The sequence below is a fragment of the Macrobrachium rosenbergii genome, chromosome 36 (assembly GCF_040412425.1).
Source record: "Macrobrachium rosenbergii isolate ZJJX-2024 chromosome 36, ASM4041242v1, whole genome shotgun sequence".
Taxonomy (NCBI): domain Eukaryota; kingdom Metazoa; phylum Arthropoda; class Malacostraca; order Decapoda; family Palaemonidae; genus Macrobrachium; species Macrobrachium rosenbergii.
Window position 1 is genome coordinate 19,161,651 of NC_089776.1, and position 14,799 is coordinate 19,176,449.

Sequence of the window (14,799 nt, forward strand, 5' to 3'; positions counted from 1 at the left end):
TGCATCCAAATTTCATACGGCAACACAATGACAACACACTCATCATTGTTTCACCAACAGTGAAATTTGGAGAATTTAAATAACAAGACATATTGTATTTTATATTTATAATCATAAAAAAAAAATGTATAAAAACATGCATTTGAAAGTACAGTCATCATTCAGACACTAAATTACCTGCATCCAAGTAGAGAAAATATCAATGAAAATTAGGACCTTGAAATGTGGGACATGGTCAAAATAAAAAAACATGCTCTAGCATGAAAATTTACACACTACAGTACTAAGCACTATGAGTACAAAAGATATAATAAAAGTGATATTGCCCGATAAAGCAAAGTGAAATAATCAAAAAAATATTATTTCTACACCGAAGGTTTCACTATTTTTCTTTACGTACTGCTCTACAAATCTGTTGAAAGCTGAACTGAGACGAACTAAATTCTCTTTCTCAGATGCAAGTAAATTAAGGAGGTCTGCAAGATAACTGTACCTTGAAGTTTGGAAGTTCAACTGAGCCTGGAGATACCTTGAAGGGTGTGGGTGAAGCAATGGGCACCTGGCCCTGGTACCAAGCATTACCAGCCTCCCCGGTAATGCTCCAAATAACTTCATCCTTTTTGCTGTTGACGTCGTAAATTATGACACGTAACGATCCTATTCCATTCCCGTACATATGGGTCCAGAACCGCATGCAGAGTGGACTGTCTGGATCTGGAAAGAATAGAGGTTTAAGATTCCCTTTCCCTCGAAATTTCTGCAAGCTCTCCAACTGATTTATAAGTACACCTGAGTATCGATAATAGCCAAGCAAACAAATTAATTTGTGGCAGAAAGCATTATATCAGGATGAATCTCAGTCTATATCAGACTTCCAAGCGTATGGCCATTTGGCTTTTCCATATAAAATTATGTTCATTATGAATATCGCAATAATAATGATACAATAGCAATGATGATGAAACAGTCCACAAAAAGTTTGGCATAGCAACAGGCTACTAAGAAAATAATTCGACATGGTTGCAAAAAGGATACGAAAAAAATGAACGGCAAGATATGAGTGGAAACATATATGGAAAGTGTTAACATCCCAAAAAAATATGACAAAGAAAGACAACACAACTTTTTGCGCTTCAGTAGATCACACAGATCTTGAACTAGAGTGAGAATAAACGACTTGAAGGGACTGAAGTCCCAGTCAGGATTAATAGGTCAAGGGAACAGGTTCATCAAAGGAAGTATCAGTTACACTTGGGGTCAATAGTAAAGCTTAGATATTTCATTTTAATTCTTTGGTACTATACACTGACAACAGTATTACAAAATAATATTCTAGGGCTGACTTGCATTATCTTAACAAAATAACGACAGACAAAAGCTTCAATTGACAACTACTGTCAAAATAATTGCAAAGCCTTACATAACTGTACAATGGAAAAAAGTTTCCAATAAGAAAATGTTATGCAGTGTAATTTAACACTATTCGCAAGATCTGACTTGACATTGGGTTAAATTATTATTATAAATCGGTTTAACCATACCACTGGTTCATATTTCTAGATTCAATAGGCTCACCCGAAGGATTTCCTCTTGCAATGTGAAAACTTGAGCGAGGAAAAAAGTTGTTTTACAGCTAAATATGAAAAGATTAAAATTGTTACCATACAACATAGTCGAAAAGTAAAAACAGTAGTAATAATGAATAGATCGGAAACATTTTTTTTTTTTTGTAATTTAAAGCAAACATTGTAAAATAATACAAAAAGTCTAGCTAAGGGCAATTGATAACACTAATTAGTAAAAGAGCAATAACCATCATCATCATAATCATCAGAAGTTCAAGCGAAGATGCAATGCATTACTACCTTAATACTACTCTCCTTCCATTTTATTACATTTTTATCTATTTATTAATCTATCAATTTATTTTTTCTTTTTTAATAAGTGGGATATTTTCTTCTTTATGTATTTCCCTTTACCTCCTCTTACTTCTTCCTAATGCAAACCATATTCTTTGGAAGCTGGAATTTCAAGTCAATGGACCCTGTCGGCTTGTTCCATATGAATAGGTTTCATATTCTGAATAATAATAATAATAATAATTAATAATAATAATAATAATAATAATAATAATAATAATAATATTTATATATACATATATAATAATAATAATAATAATAATAATATTTATATATACATATATAATAATAATAATAATAATAATAATAATAATAATAATAATAATAATAATAATAATAATAATAATAATAACTATCACTAATGGGTTGATGTCCGATTCTTCCTTTAAAGGATTAGGCTTGAAAAAGGAGTCCCTCAGCTGTCTTATTGCACTACCTGAATTCTTATTTAGTCCATGTCTTCATCCATGCCCTTTCTCCTATAATTTTTGGGGATTTCCTATAGGTCTTTGTCCAGTTAGCCAGCTCAAACTTTGAAATCTTAGTTTTTTTTTTCCAGTCTCTGGCAATTGCATCTATTTACACCTTCCACGTCTGTGATACAACTTTTGCACCGCACTCCAGCCATACATCTAAGAATTCTGAAATCACACCCTTTCAAAATCTTCATTTACTTTCTCAGGGCGTGTGTCTGCTGAATATAGTAGCACAGGCCTTTTACAGTAGTTTTTACATTTACTGCATGGCTTACTCTTTTTAACTGGTAGTCTAACATTCTTTCTCTACGTCATCTAGGTTTCTATTAGAATGCTACTTTTTTTTTACGCAACTCCTCTGCCATTATCTGCTTCATAATCCACTGTATACCAAAGGTAACACAAAAATAATATTCTACCTCTTTTGGAGCTTGCCCGTACCCACAGCCCGGTGCTCCCTCTCATACCCAGTTGCTTTTTTTATACATTTATATGTTGCAGTCCCGAGCATCCACTGAGGCACCATCTGTTACATTCAGTACAGTGTAGAATTCATTCTCTCACTTCTCCTGCAGCATCCACATGGCCACTTTCCTAACTATACTTTTCCCTTGGCTTCCTTAACAGTCATCCATCATAAGCTTTGAAAATTGATTTTCAGTCTTCCCCTCCCATATCACTTTTCCATATCTCTCTCTCTCTTTGATTTATATTCAACTCTAAATCACTTGCATTTAGAAGCTGACAAGTTTACTTTTTTCCATTATCACTAGTGATCCCTCATTAATTTCATTTCTTACCATTCCATGGACAGATAACTATCAAAAGTTAAGTATCTGGCCTCTAGAAGACAAACCAAAAATTTCCAAAAATCTGAAGATCACTAGCTGTTTAGAATTCTGTTTAACATCTCTAAATTGGTTGCTTATGATGGAAGATACACTGAACCAAACAAAAACACATTGGAGTTATTCTTACGTATAAATTTAGCAACTGCATGACGTAATGTATATTCTTTTCTTAGCACTGTACTGTTAAAAGACTTGAAAGACTCCAACTCTTCCACTGGTCAGCTGTTCATAGACCACGTTAAAATGTGAGTACAAAACCTCTGAAAACACTTGGAGTTATGCTGAACTATGTTGAAATTCTTCCTTTAAACTAAGCTCATACTTTCATTTCTGCAATGAATGTTTATTGGGGCATCTTGCATGGAAAATAATTTCAAAATCTCTCCATAGATGAAAAACCTGGTGTTATAAAATAAAAAAGAAAAGAAAATAACTTTTGGGCCTACATACTGGTCCCTTGGAACTCCTGGCTCATTAGTCGTGCCCTGTCTCCAGGCCTTCTTGGGTAGCTGGAGTCGATAAAAGCATACCCACCCATCATTCCATTGTTTGCAAAAGAAGAACGATCTCTTGGTGGTCCTGTGGAAGGGTTTAAACTACCACGGCTCTGTAAGCATTGATACATTATTAATCAAAAGTCAGGTGCAAGAACCAGGAAATAAGGCAATTATAAAAAGGAAAACTAACAAAAGATACACATAGGGTGGAACAAGATTTACAGACAAAAAAATTTTATATAGTTATTTGGACAGCACCTTCAAATCCACAGTAATTTAAAATAAATGCGATTCACGGTTACAAATCAGTACTCATTAATTAAGAAATTCATTATGGTATAACAACAAATATCTTTAACTGAACAGAAACTCTCACCTGTGTCCAGTCAAAGTCATCTTTGTCATCTTGGGTCCAGCCACAGGTGCCACCCTCAAAGGTGCAAAATGCTCCACACTGAGCAGATGGAGCGAAGGCCAGCTCGTCAAGAGCTATGTAGCCTCGGAACCTCCTGCTCAGATCATTGCTGTCTACAGGGATGCCTTCAAAGATCACCTTAAAGAGCAAAACCATTCTTTAGAATGTTTTTCAAAAGTCACCTCGAAACCATCAGCACTACATCATTCTCTGAGCAAAGATACCTTTGAACATTTCATTAAATTGCATTAGTTAGTTGGGTTCCTAATGTGCTCTGTGAAATGTTCAGAAACTTCGAACTAACTTCTCCCTGTCCTGGTTCCTTCATATAAAAACAGATGAGCTGGTGAGCACAATAAATAAAAAAATTTTAAGTGCAACTGTAAGAATAAAGAAATAAATAAAGAATAAAGACTGTAGAATATTGCTCTTAAGTAAAAACAGCATTAAAATGAGTGTTAATAAATATTGTATACAATCGAACATCTCAAACTTCAGAGCCTCACTATATTTCATAAATATGTCATACTTCTGACAGAAATCTCTATTTCAATAATAATCACGTCTACTTTGACATTATTTACCATAAAGTCACGTCATTGGGATTTTAAAAACCTTCTACGTTCTTTCCTTTGACAACCCATACAGAGTCAACTGCCTCTTAACATATATTCAGGTCTTCACTATTCCAACCAAAAATCATGGTTTAAATGGGAAAAAGTAAGTAAGCCACACTGTTGCAATCTAACAAGAAAAACACTATAAACTCAACTAGACAGGGGCCACCTACATGCTAAATGAAAAATAGTCACCATAAATACCCACTAATCAGTGTAGGCAAAAGACCATTAACAAGAAAACTTTAAGATAAAAGATATTAGTTGATATACGTTGGATAAAAATTTATGAAGTAAGAAACAGCTGCATAAAACAGAAAGGGACTATGAGGTCTAATGGAATAAGATAAGTAGTAAGAGAGGGTCTCATCTCAATACAGACCATAGCTTCAACAAAACGTCGGAAGCCCACCCTCCTGCAAGAGCTTCCCTGGCGTATAGGAAAACGCCAAACATGTTTTCTATATTTCAGCTTCTGATCTAATATCCTCAATTTAGTGACAGCATCGTTCTATCAAAATCTAGCATCGTAACTACAGTCGATTTCATTTCAACTTTCCATCCATGGGTGAAGATGCGGCTCAGGCGCATGTGTAGCTCGTGATTGGCTGACAATTAACGTTTCCGATATCGTTGGTTTATTATGAAAAATATTAAACTATTTCTTCAGTAACATACTTGAATGTTTATATGTGCAAAGAACCCTCGTGCCTTCTTTTACAAATCATAAACAAGCCGATTTGTATTTATAATTTAACAATACAAGCACACGAAAGACGAGCTTCAACAAAACAGTCTACTCTATCAAACACAAACGAACGATAGGCTTTCAGATCTCACTGATATGGCCCAGGCTACAAATAGACCTATGCCCACAAACTGCTTCAGATCACAAGATTTCCTTATCATTTAAACTTTATTCTGTGAACAGTTTCATTGGATGAATATGGAAATAACTTCATAATGATATAAAAATTATATCCACGTCCATAAACTAGAAATATAACCTTTATTGATGTTGACCTCTAGAACACGAAGCATTGGCAAGTGAACGATTGGCCTGTTCGTCGGATATTTGATTTTACCGGCCTTCTTTTAATCACACTTTCATTTCACGTCAGTCAAAATTAATTTCTTGTTATAACCTTCATTCATTCATTCTATCTATGTATCATTCCAATGCCTTACATTAAAAAAAACAGTCTAGGCTAGCCTTTTATGCCATACATAAGTCATCAACCCACAAAGGATGGCGGGAACTCAATGAGATGTCAAACTTTTGCTCGATAAGTTATTTCGTAAAATACTCCTGAAATTGCCCAGCAACTCAGCTGTAACAATGATTTGAATGTTCAAAATTGCGATATATAATATATATATATATATATATATATATATATATATATATATATATATATATATATATATATATATATATATATATATATATATATATATATATATATATATATATATATATATAGTATAGTTATATATATATATGTATTCTGAAAAAGAAAACCGCAGTACCATTGCCATGCATACACTGATATTTCCTGCCCTCCGACCAATGTTGAGCTAGTTGTTCCTTTCACCTTCCTCAGACATCTTCATAGGAATATTTCATTCTCTTTAGAATATCACCCTCCTCGTGTAATTTACATGCAATAAATACTTAAAATACCTTTTATTCATACATAGTCTTTTATTTACCCAAAATGAGATTAAATATAATTATTGAAAGACCATTGTTCGTTTGTGTTTGATCTACAAAGATTCACACAAGTTCGTCTTTGTGTTCTTGTATTGATATGTTATCGAAATTATCGTAATGTTTGGGACCTATAAAATAGTTTGCATCTTTATCACAGTAAGCCTACGATATCGGAAACAAAGATGTCATCCAACCGAGAGGTGGCTATGCATAGGGCCACATCTACCTAAACCTACGCTGGTGAGTGGACAGATATTCTAGCAGACTGGCCATGCTGGAACCTCTCTTTTAAATGATATGTTGACAAGACTGTATCTACAGTAACCCCACATGCAATGTAGCTTTTCTGCCCAGAAAAGATTTACTGTAATTGGTCATACTTTCTTAATTTCTTCTGGTCTCTGGAATTTTTGACTTCTCAAACCCTCCCTTCTCGTGGTTTGATGGAGTCTTAGTTTATCAACAAAAAAATATCCCCGCTAAGTAGAAAATTCATATGATCCCATAAGATATGAACAGTCCTTAAGAGAACAGAATTTCAACAATCCACTAGTTAACCATACTTCCCGTATTGACACTACACCTATTACTATACTTTTTCCAGTACTGCATATGAATGCAACTATACTTACTGGCAAAAGTATGCATATAAGAGCACACTGTGAAAATTGATGTGCAGAGTGAAGATCACGAAATCTGGCTGGAAGAACGAACATATCTTATCAGCCAAGCAAACTACTTGAGCATCGTACATTTACTGCTTGGCATAAAGAAAACGTGTCTAAAGAAAACGTGTGCTGATTGACAAACTGATGAGGAGAGGGCCGGGGAGGATAGGGATAGTCAAATGAGTCTGGCACAGATGGAGGGAAATTCACACACTGAATTGCCCCATTCTCACAGCTTGCCCTCTGAACTGTGGTACTGTACCCTTTGCAGTTTGAACAATATGACTCTGTGGAAGCTGTTGCTTTCTTAGGTGCTTCATACGCTATGCTTTGGGTCATATCTTTAGTGTGTGATTGTACATGTGGTGACTGCAGCACCACCAGCTAAGCAGCAGAAAACTGTGTCGTTCATGACAGCCAAGCAGGGGATCTTACACCAGATTGATGCTGGGTTCCCTAGGTCATGTATGGAGTCCCAGTGGCAACCCTTGTGGAACATTTTGCATTCTAAGGAGGAACTGCAGTCATATGTGCAAGAAGTTAGAAAGAGAAAAGTAAGGATTTCTTACTATTCTTTTAAAATGGCCAGCATTAATGTTGCAAAGATTAAAGTTAGTCAGATATCAAATGTTATGAATGGTTTCTAAAGAAATGCTTATCATTTGGCTTTCATAACATTCACTAATCTTGTACAATGAATATTAAAAAGAAAAAATTCAGTCTAAGAAATCTGGCAGCATTTTTCTGTCAATTCTTTTATTGTTTTGTTTCTGCTATCCTTTGCATTGTTGATTGGCTTTACTGCCAATGTATACACCTTTATAATAAGTACTGTGAAATGAAGTGTACAGCATGAATAAATGAATGAATGAATTTACCACCGTTGCACTATGCTTCATTTCATGCCTTTCACCAGCTGCATTTTGACGTTATACAATTACTGATCGTGGTTTCTTAACTGAAACAATTAACTGCTAGTCTGATTTTGTAATAACAGCCCAATGATATATACTACTACAGTTTAAAAGATGTGAAAATAGATGCTGTTCAGCATCCTAAACTACAATAAGGAAAAAAATTCGTTTTTTTATGATAGAGTTTACTTTCATTACAGTACTGTAAAATACTACTGCATGTACAGTAACATGGCTCATTGGCAGTGGTTTTTACAGATAAGACTTTATAACTGATCAGCAAAACATAGGGTTGGAGTTTTGGTTGTACTGTGTAAATAAAGTACTTATAATTTTCTTTTTTCGAATGCTTAAGGAGGTGGTTGAGTTGTACGATTACCTTTGGACATCTTTAATAAGAATAACTTCGGTCGTAATGTAAACAGCAATGGCAGTTTTTACACTGATAAATATTATTTACAGTGTACCATCAAAACATAATAGGATGTGAAAGAGCAGGTGACCAGATCATTCAGAATTTTTTACCCTAGCGTCATGGCTACATTAGTGAAAAATGTGAATAAAGACTTCACCATCAAGAAGCTTCTGTAAAACTGTGAAAAAAGTAAAAGTACTAAAGACTGTTTCTAGACAAAAGATGGGAGGCCCAGCTGCCATTTAGGGATCACATCCCCACCATGAGTTCACTACCCTTAATGGTGACATGGTACACTGGAACAATACCACTCTTGTTATGTGAAGAACTCAACATCCTCAAGCTTTCCAGCCATCACAGTTATGACAGGGAATGGGTTGATGATGCCTTGACCAACTCCTTTTGTACTGCAAGGCCCACACTATTATGCCTCAATAGTGAATATCTTATCATCCAAGGAGACTTAAGGATTTTCTCTGTGCACTGTATAATTCAGCATTATTACATGCAAATTCTGTAACAAATGTTAATTTTTCTAGTTATTCTGATCATTTTGCTCTCATGTAATTGTTACTCCCGCACAGTATTTATTATTATATATACACATCCATTACATACACTAGCTTGGACATTCCAATAGGGCGATCAAATAAGGATTATATATTTTACATGTCAAGCAATTAATAAAATAGGACTGGATAACATGTAAAAGAAGCAAAATGCTACTGCAACCTACTGTGTGTGGGGCATCAAAAGTATAAACAACTTGGCCTTCTTTCCATGTTCCCATGGTCATGTCTCTTGCCTCCCAAAGGACAACATCACCACTGCCATCATAATCAATCATCATATCCGCCACATTATCATCGTTCTTCATGTCAGCAGGCATAGGGTGAAGTAACACTCGTACCCTGTTTGGACTCAACCCAGAGATAGAGTACCTGTAGAAAGCAAAAACAAAAAAAATCAAAATGTTAAGGAAGAAATGTCTGAACAATGAGAAAAGCAGCCATTACCCAAACACTAACATCCTACAACAACCAAGGCTGTATGAGGAGTCTAAAATACGGAGAAACTGCAAAAAATTAGATTATCATGGTAATCTCCCAAAATAAAAATATTTCTTTATTTGGCCAAATGGTATCTCTCCTTGGAGTTAGCTTTACTTGGTATTCACCAAGAAACTGATATATTTATTCACAGAAAAACTAAATCAATAGTCTAATGTATATTTAACAAGCTTGGGAAATGAACCTTTATGGAAAACAGAAGTTCAGAAACGAACAATAGGAACATTTACATACATTACCAAAAGGATAACTACTGAAGCCAACAACTAGTTTACTGGTTGATATGTGGAGCAATAATTCAAGTATTTTCAATTTAATCACTCTTAGCTTTCTACTTATGATCTGGAACAGCATTTCCAGAAGATATCCAGTGAATTAATACTAAAATCAATAGCAAAATTGTTTCCATCATAGAAAGACATGATTTAACAAAAGAAAGAATTGTATTTAGTAAAGGAAGATGTAGTTTAACCATACCAGTGAGTCACATTCTTACTCTCTTATGGATGGCACAATGGATTTTTTTCCTAAAATTAGCAGGGTAAAAATAAAGATGGACAGAAGTTGGGAAGAGACCAAACAGGACAGGTGAAAAGTAAAAGCAGGAAGCAATGAAGTTTGTTTCTGTACGGATGCTGCAAAAAAAACTTTAATACTATATTCCAAACAAGGCCCACTGTATGCATGATGCGACACCTGTACAAGACTTATCAAAGACAACCAGTAAAGTGAATTAGTTTATACAGATATATTGCACTGCAAGGTAACTGTATTATCAAAATCCATAATCAATGAATGATTATTTCTTACCATGCACTCTTGAAAATATGTGGTAAAAATCAGTGCTAGACACCTGTGGGTGTACTTGACATCTAAGGTACAATTCAAAACTTTTCTATGCATTTGTTACTTATGATTGACTTCTTACTTATGAATCAGTAATGTAAAAGTTATAATCCCATTTTGCATATAGTGTTGTGAGTGTAGCTTATTATTACCAAGTAGTTAAACAAGACCACCGATTAAAGTTTCTCTAGTCTCATACATCCGGCTCGAAGGACGTGTATTTAGAGAACCTTGAGACATCTAGACGTATGCTAGCTTCCAGTTATGTAAGCTCAAATTTTTCAAGCCAGCAAATCACAAGTGTTTACCGAGATAAATAGTATTATTATAGCTACATGAAATCACAGCAGCATATATTACATTTTTAACTGTCACCATATGAACCAGTGTTTCCTTCTACTCTTGAAATATGTGGCAATGCTATAAGTATTTCTCTCAAATCCTTGAGAACTATAAGAAAACTGTAAAAATTACCAAAAACTGCAAAACTTACCAAAACTTAACACACATGCCAGTGGCCCCTGTTGATTTCTGAACTGATGACATTAGCATTGCAGACTCAAATGTGGGCCCTTGGTTTAACTTTTTTGGAATTTGAGATGTTTCAAACATGGCGTAGCCACCTGTTGATTAACAAAAATATCATTGCACTGCTATTATTACTTTTATTAATTTTTATAAAATAAAAATTTTTGCCATTCATTAAACTAATGAATGGCAAAAATGCTGAGAGTCAAACTTAGATAACTTTAACAGTAGAAAATTTACTTATACACTATCATCACAAAGCATTGCATTATCTCTAACACAAGTTTCTTTAACCAAAATGGGCAAACAGGCAGTACAGAAAATATGTAACATTTGTAGGATTAGGCAAATTGCAACATAAGTCTAATGTAGCTCACCTAAGGCATCACCATAAGTGACATCATCTTGAGGTCCTCCCAGCCAATAAGCATTCCGACCAGCAGAAGCAATCCATTTTAGCTGAGTAACATTAAGGTTACTCCACTTGCACAAGTTTACATCAGGCATGGATCCAAATTCACACAAATCTGCCAAAATCACAATCTAATTTAATAAGTGTCCTAAATCTCTAAGGCACAACTAATTAAGAATAGACTTTGCTGTATTTTAAATGCAAATTTTAAATTAGATTTTTACTAATCCATGAACACAAGGTCATCCGTAAGCTGATATTAAGCTTTATATGGAAGATTTAAAAATGTAACAGTCAACCAGTTTTCTCCCTTGCACTTGATAAGATAATGGTCCTTTTCCAAAGTCATGAAAAATGTCACAACTATACTAATAGACTTCCCAGACACATCATAACACTTGGAAAAACTGGAAGCAATCCCCTCACCGCTATTATTAGCAGTTTAACCTAAAATATACAAAATACAATAAACGTGTCACAATGAGAAGCAATCTCACATGGAAAAATCACAAGCTCACTGGGAAAGGAAGAACCAAACTTTGAACAGACTGAATGTTTTCACGCTGTTACATGAGTTTACCTTCAAAGTTACTTACAGGAACAGGATACAACAAAGTATGCATTCAAAGAATATTAAAAGTAATAGAGATTTTGCTCTGTGGAAGGCTAAGCTCTAACAACAACGCTCCCAGATACGTGCAGCTTGGTTGAAACCATCCACTTTCCAGGGAGGGCCTTTACAGGAGTGTCAAACACATCTGTACCAGACATGCTTTTAGATGTTTCTGGTCGTCATGTTATTAAAAGCTCTTTACTTGTTGACATCAGAGATGGGTTTTGAAAGATACAATGGAGTAGCCATATGAGGTTGATACCATTATAGAATACCTTGCTGTTCTACCAGCTTTCAGATAACTAAAGGAGGTAGCATTAAAACTTCAGTACATTATCCCTGCTGAATTATTACCGATGGAAACACATACTTATGAAAATTATACACCATTCTATGTTCCAAAATGTTTTGCAAACCTTATTTGAAGGTAGCGTCATACCAAACAAAACAAAAAGATATGTTCACGCCAGAAATCGAAAAACTTTAATACAGTGGGCACACAAGAGAAATTACTCTACTGGAAAAGTACCCTTAAATTATGGAAAATTAAGAATTTGATTCAAGGAACAAGAAATATAAAAAGCCAAGCTACTGTGAAAGTGATTAAAGAGAGATCAAAGATGAATGAAACCAAGGACATTTTTAAAAAAAAATCTGATTTATCAAGCCCCGTGATGGTAAAATTACTTTATCTTACTTTTCTGTTATTTCAGCCATCATGCCAAACAGATACACATTTGACACGCCAGTTATATTGAAATACATTAGTAATTACCTTCAAGATATCCCAACTTTTCATTCCTCTTGAATGAGTTTTACTACTGTATGTATCATGTTACCAAAGAGTAACTTTTCTCCAGGTGAAAATACTAAACTAGCTTGACTGTTCAGACAAAGCTCGGTTTCTGTAAGAAAATACAGAATGCATTTTGATGACAGAGCTGATCAAACTATTTTTTTGCAGGTAATATTTCCTGAATCTTGAATCCTCCTGAATTAAGTTTCTGAAACTTGTTAACAATAATGAAAGCCATTCAAAAAAAATCCTCACTTTCCCTCAAAAAATATAACAAAAGTATCCAGACTGAAAAAAAAATATAGATTTTCCTTTCTACAAAGAAAAAGTAATGTACCGTACTATGTTCAATGAAAAGAAAGGTACACGAATTTTACTTCATAGGAAAGAAAATGAGGTTTATGAGGACATTCACTCGGTCGTGAGAGAAAACATAACATTAGTGAAGTCGGTGATCACACAGCACAAGAAACTGCCTACCCTTAATGCCAAGGGGGCTGGGACCTGAAAGTCCCATTGAAATGTTAGTGATCATCCTGACAACCATAGTCATTGTTGCAAATATTATAGCCTTATTCCAAAAATCATTTGCTACAAGTTATACTTATTTTGATGCTAAGAATCACTCTCACTATCAATTATGTGATCATTTTGAGCTTAAAACTTTTAATTAAGCACTTGTGTTCATGGATACAGGAAAATAAAGTGAATTTAACATTCAAATTAAAAGAAGCAAAATAATTCATCTAGCCAAATTAGTAATATATTTACAACTTTACTGTTTATTAACTAAACGTTTTACAGCATAGAAGCATCTCTAAATAGCTTTTCTAACCTTCCAAAATTATGTGCACATTCCCGCATACAAAATGCTCTACTGTGTTTACTTATGTATTGTTTGACACTTAGTCTCAATTAAGCCTGATTCAAGCTGGACTAGAATAAGCACATAAATACTTAGAAAAGTACATAATACATAGCTTAATAGCAATTAAATTTTTATGCTGCATATACAATAGGCTTGTACAAACTTTCTGTCATACACTTAGTCCCAGTCAAGTATGACTAAAGACAAAGTTGTTACAAGGCATTCCATAATAAAAAAAAAAAAAGTTGATTACATTTCAAAATAATGTACTCCTCATGTGCAGACTGAGCAGTACGAAATATAGTTTTTCTGAGCATTGACAAACACTTGAGGGCAAAACTTTGTTTCAACTCAAAGTAGCATAGCCCATAAGTTTTGTTTAAAAAAAAATCCAAAAAATTGGCCGGAGACCACAATAATGCAGTATCACTAAGAATTCCCCATCTTAGTTTTTTTTTTTTTTTATTTCGCATTTTCCTATCATCCTTGTTATCCATATCACGCCTATTCCTCACTTGAACACCTGAGATAACAATTCTGCAAACTCCTTTGATTGATTCTCAAAACTCATTCTCAAAAGTAAAGTCCCCACATTTGATCCTCAGCCTCTTTTTTGCTGGATAGAAATGCGGCCTAATCCATCGTCTCAAGATATCATGCCCTTGTGGAAGTGATGGACGTCATTAAGACTATCATTTATCTTTTAAAGACGGCTGCCATCTTTCATGCTGTGTCCAGCAGGTGTGGCAACAATTATCAAAAAGTGTCAGCTGTGCCGGGGAGCCAGGCGATTCAGCATCGCCAAATCAGGCCTGAAATCAATGTCTGCCCCCAAAGTTCTCATTTCCCCGGTGAGATGAGACGACACATAACCAACAAGTATTATTCAAGCCACTGCTGAATTTCTTCATGACCAAAGCAGAGCTGCAATATCATCGTCAAGGAGAAAGAATATTGTTGGAACAATCAGAAATCCCCTCATTTTCATCCTACAGCAATGTAAACGTGTTAAAAATATTATTATTTATTTTAATAGTAATATATATAATAATATATTTTTCCTTATTTATCAGAAATGATCTAAAATTTAACTTAAAAATTAAACAGTTTCTTATAGAGTGAATAAGGATGAATCCCACCCGTGATACTAGAGGTTACACCCACCGAACACCCCCAACAC

The 14,799-nt window shown here is 34.5% G+C and overlaps 1 protein-coding gene across 1 annotated transcript in view; it reads right to left on the reverse strand.

Annotated features, from left to right (window-relative positions):
- Nucleotides 1–14,799, reverse strand: part of LOC136825003 (MAM and LDL-receptor class A domain-containing protein 1-like) — a 102,392-nt gene that overhangs the window by 31,102 nt on the left and 56,491 nt on the right. Inside the window, exons 4-9 of the mRNA XM_067081000.1 lie at nucleotides 11,308–11,457; nucleotides 10,896–11,025; nucleotides 9,223–9,427; nucleotides 4,120–4,296; nucleotides 3,697–3,853; nucleotides 530–714 (exon numbers count right to left, since the gene is read on the reverse strand). Coding sequence (XP_066937101.1) covers nucleotides 530–714; nucleotides 3,697–3,853; nucleotides 4,120–4,296; nucleotides 9,223–9,427; nucleotides 10,896–11,025; nucleotides 11,308–11,457 — 1,004 coding nt within the window. The remainder of the gene's footprint in view (nucleotides 1–529; nucleotides 715–3,696; nucleotides 3,854–4,119; nucleotides 4,297–9,222; nucleotides 9,428–10,895; nucleotides 11,026–11,307; nucleotides 11,458–14,799) is intronic.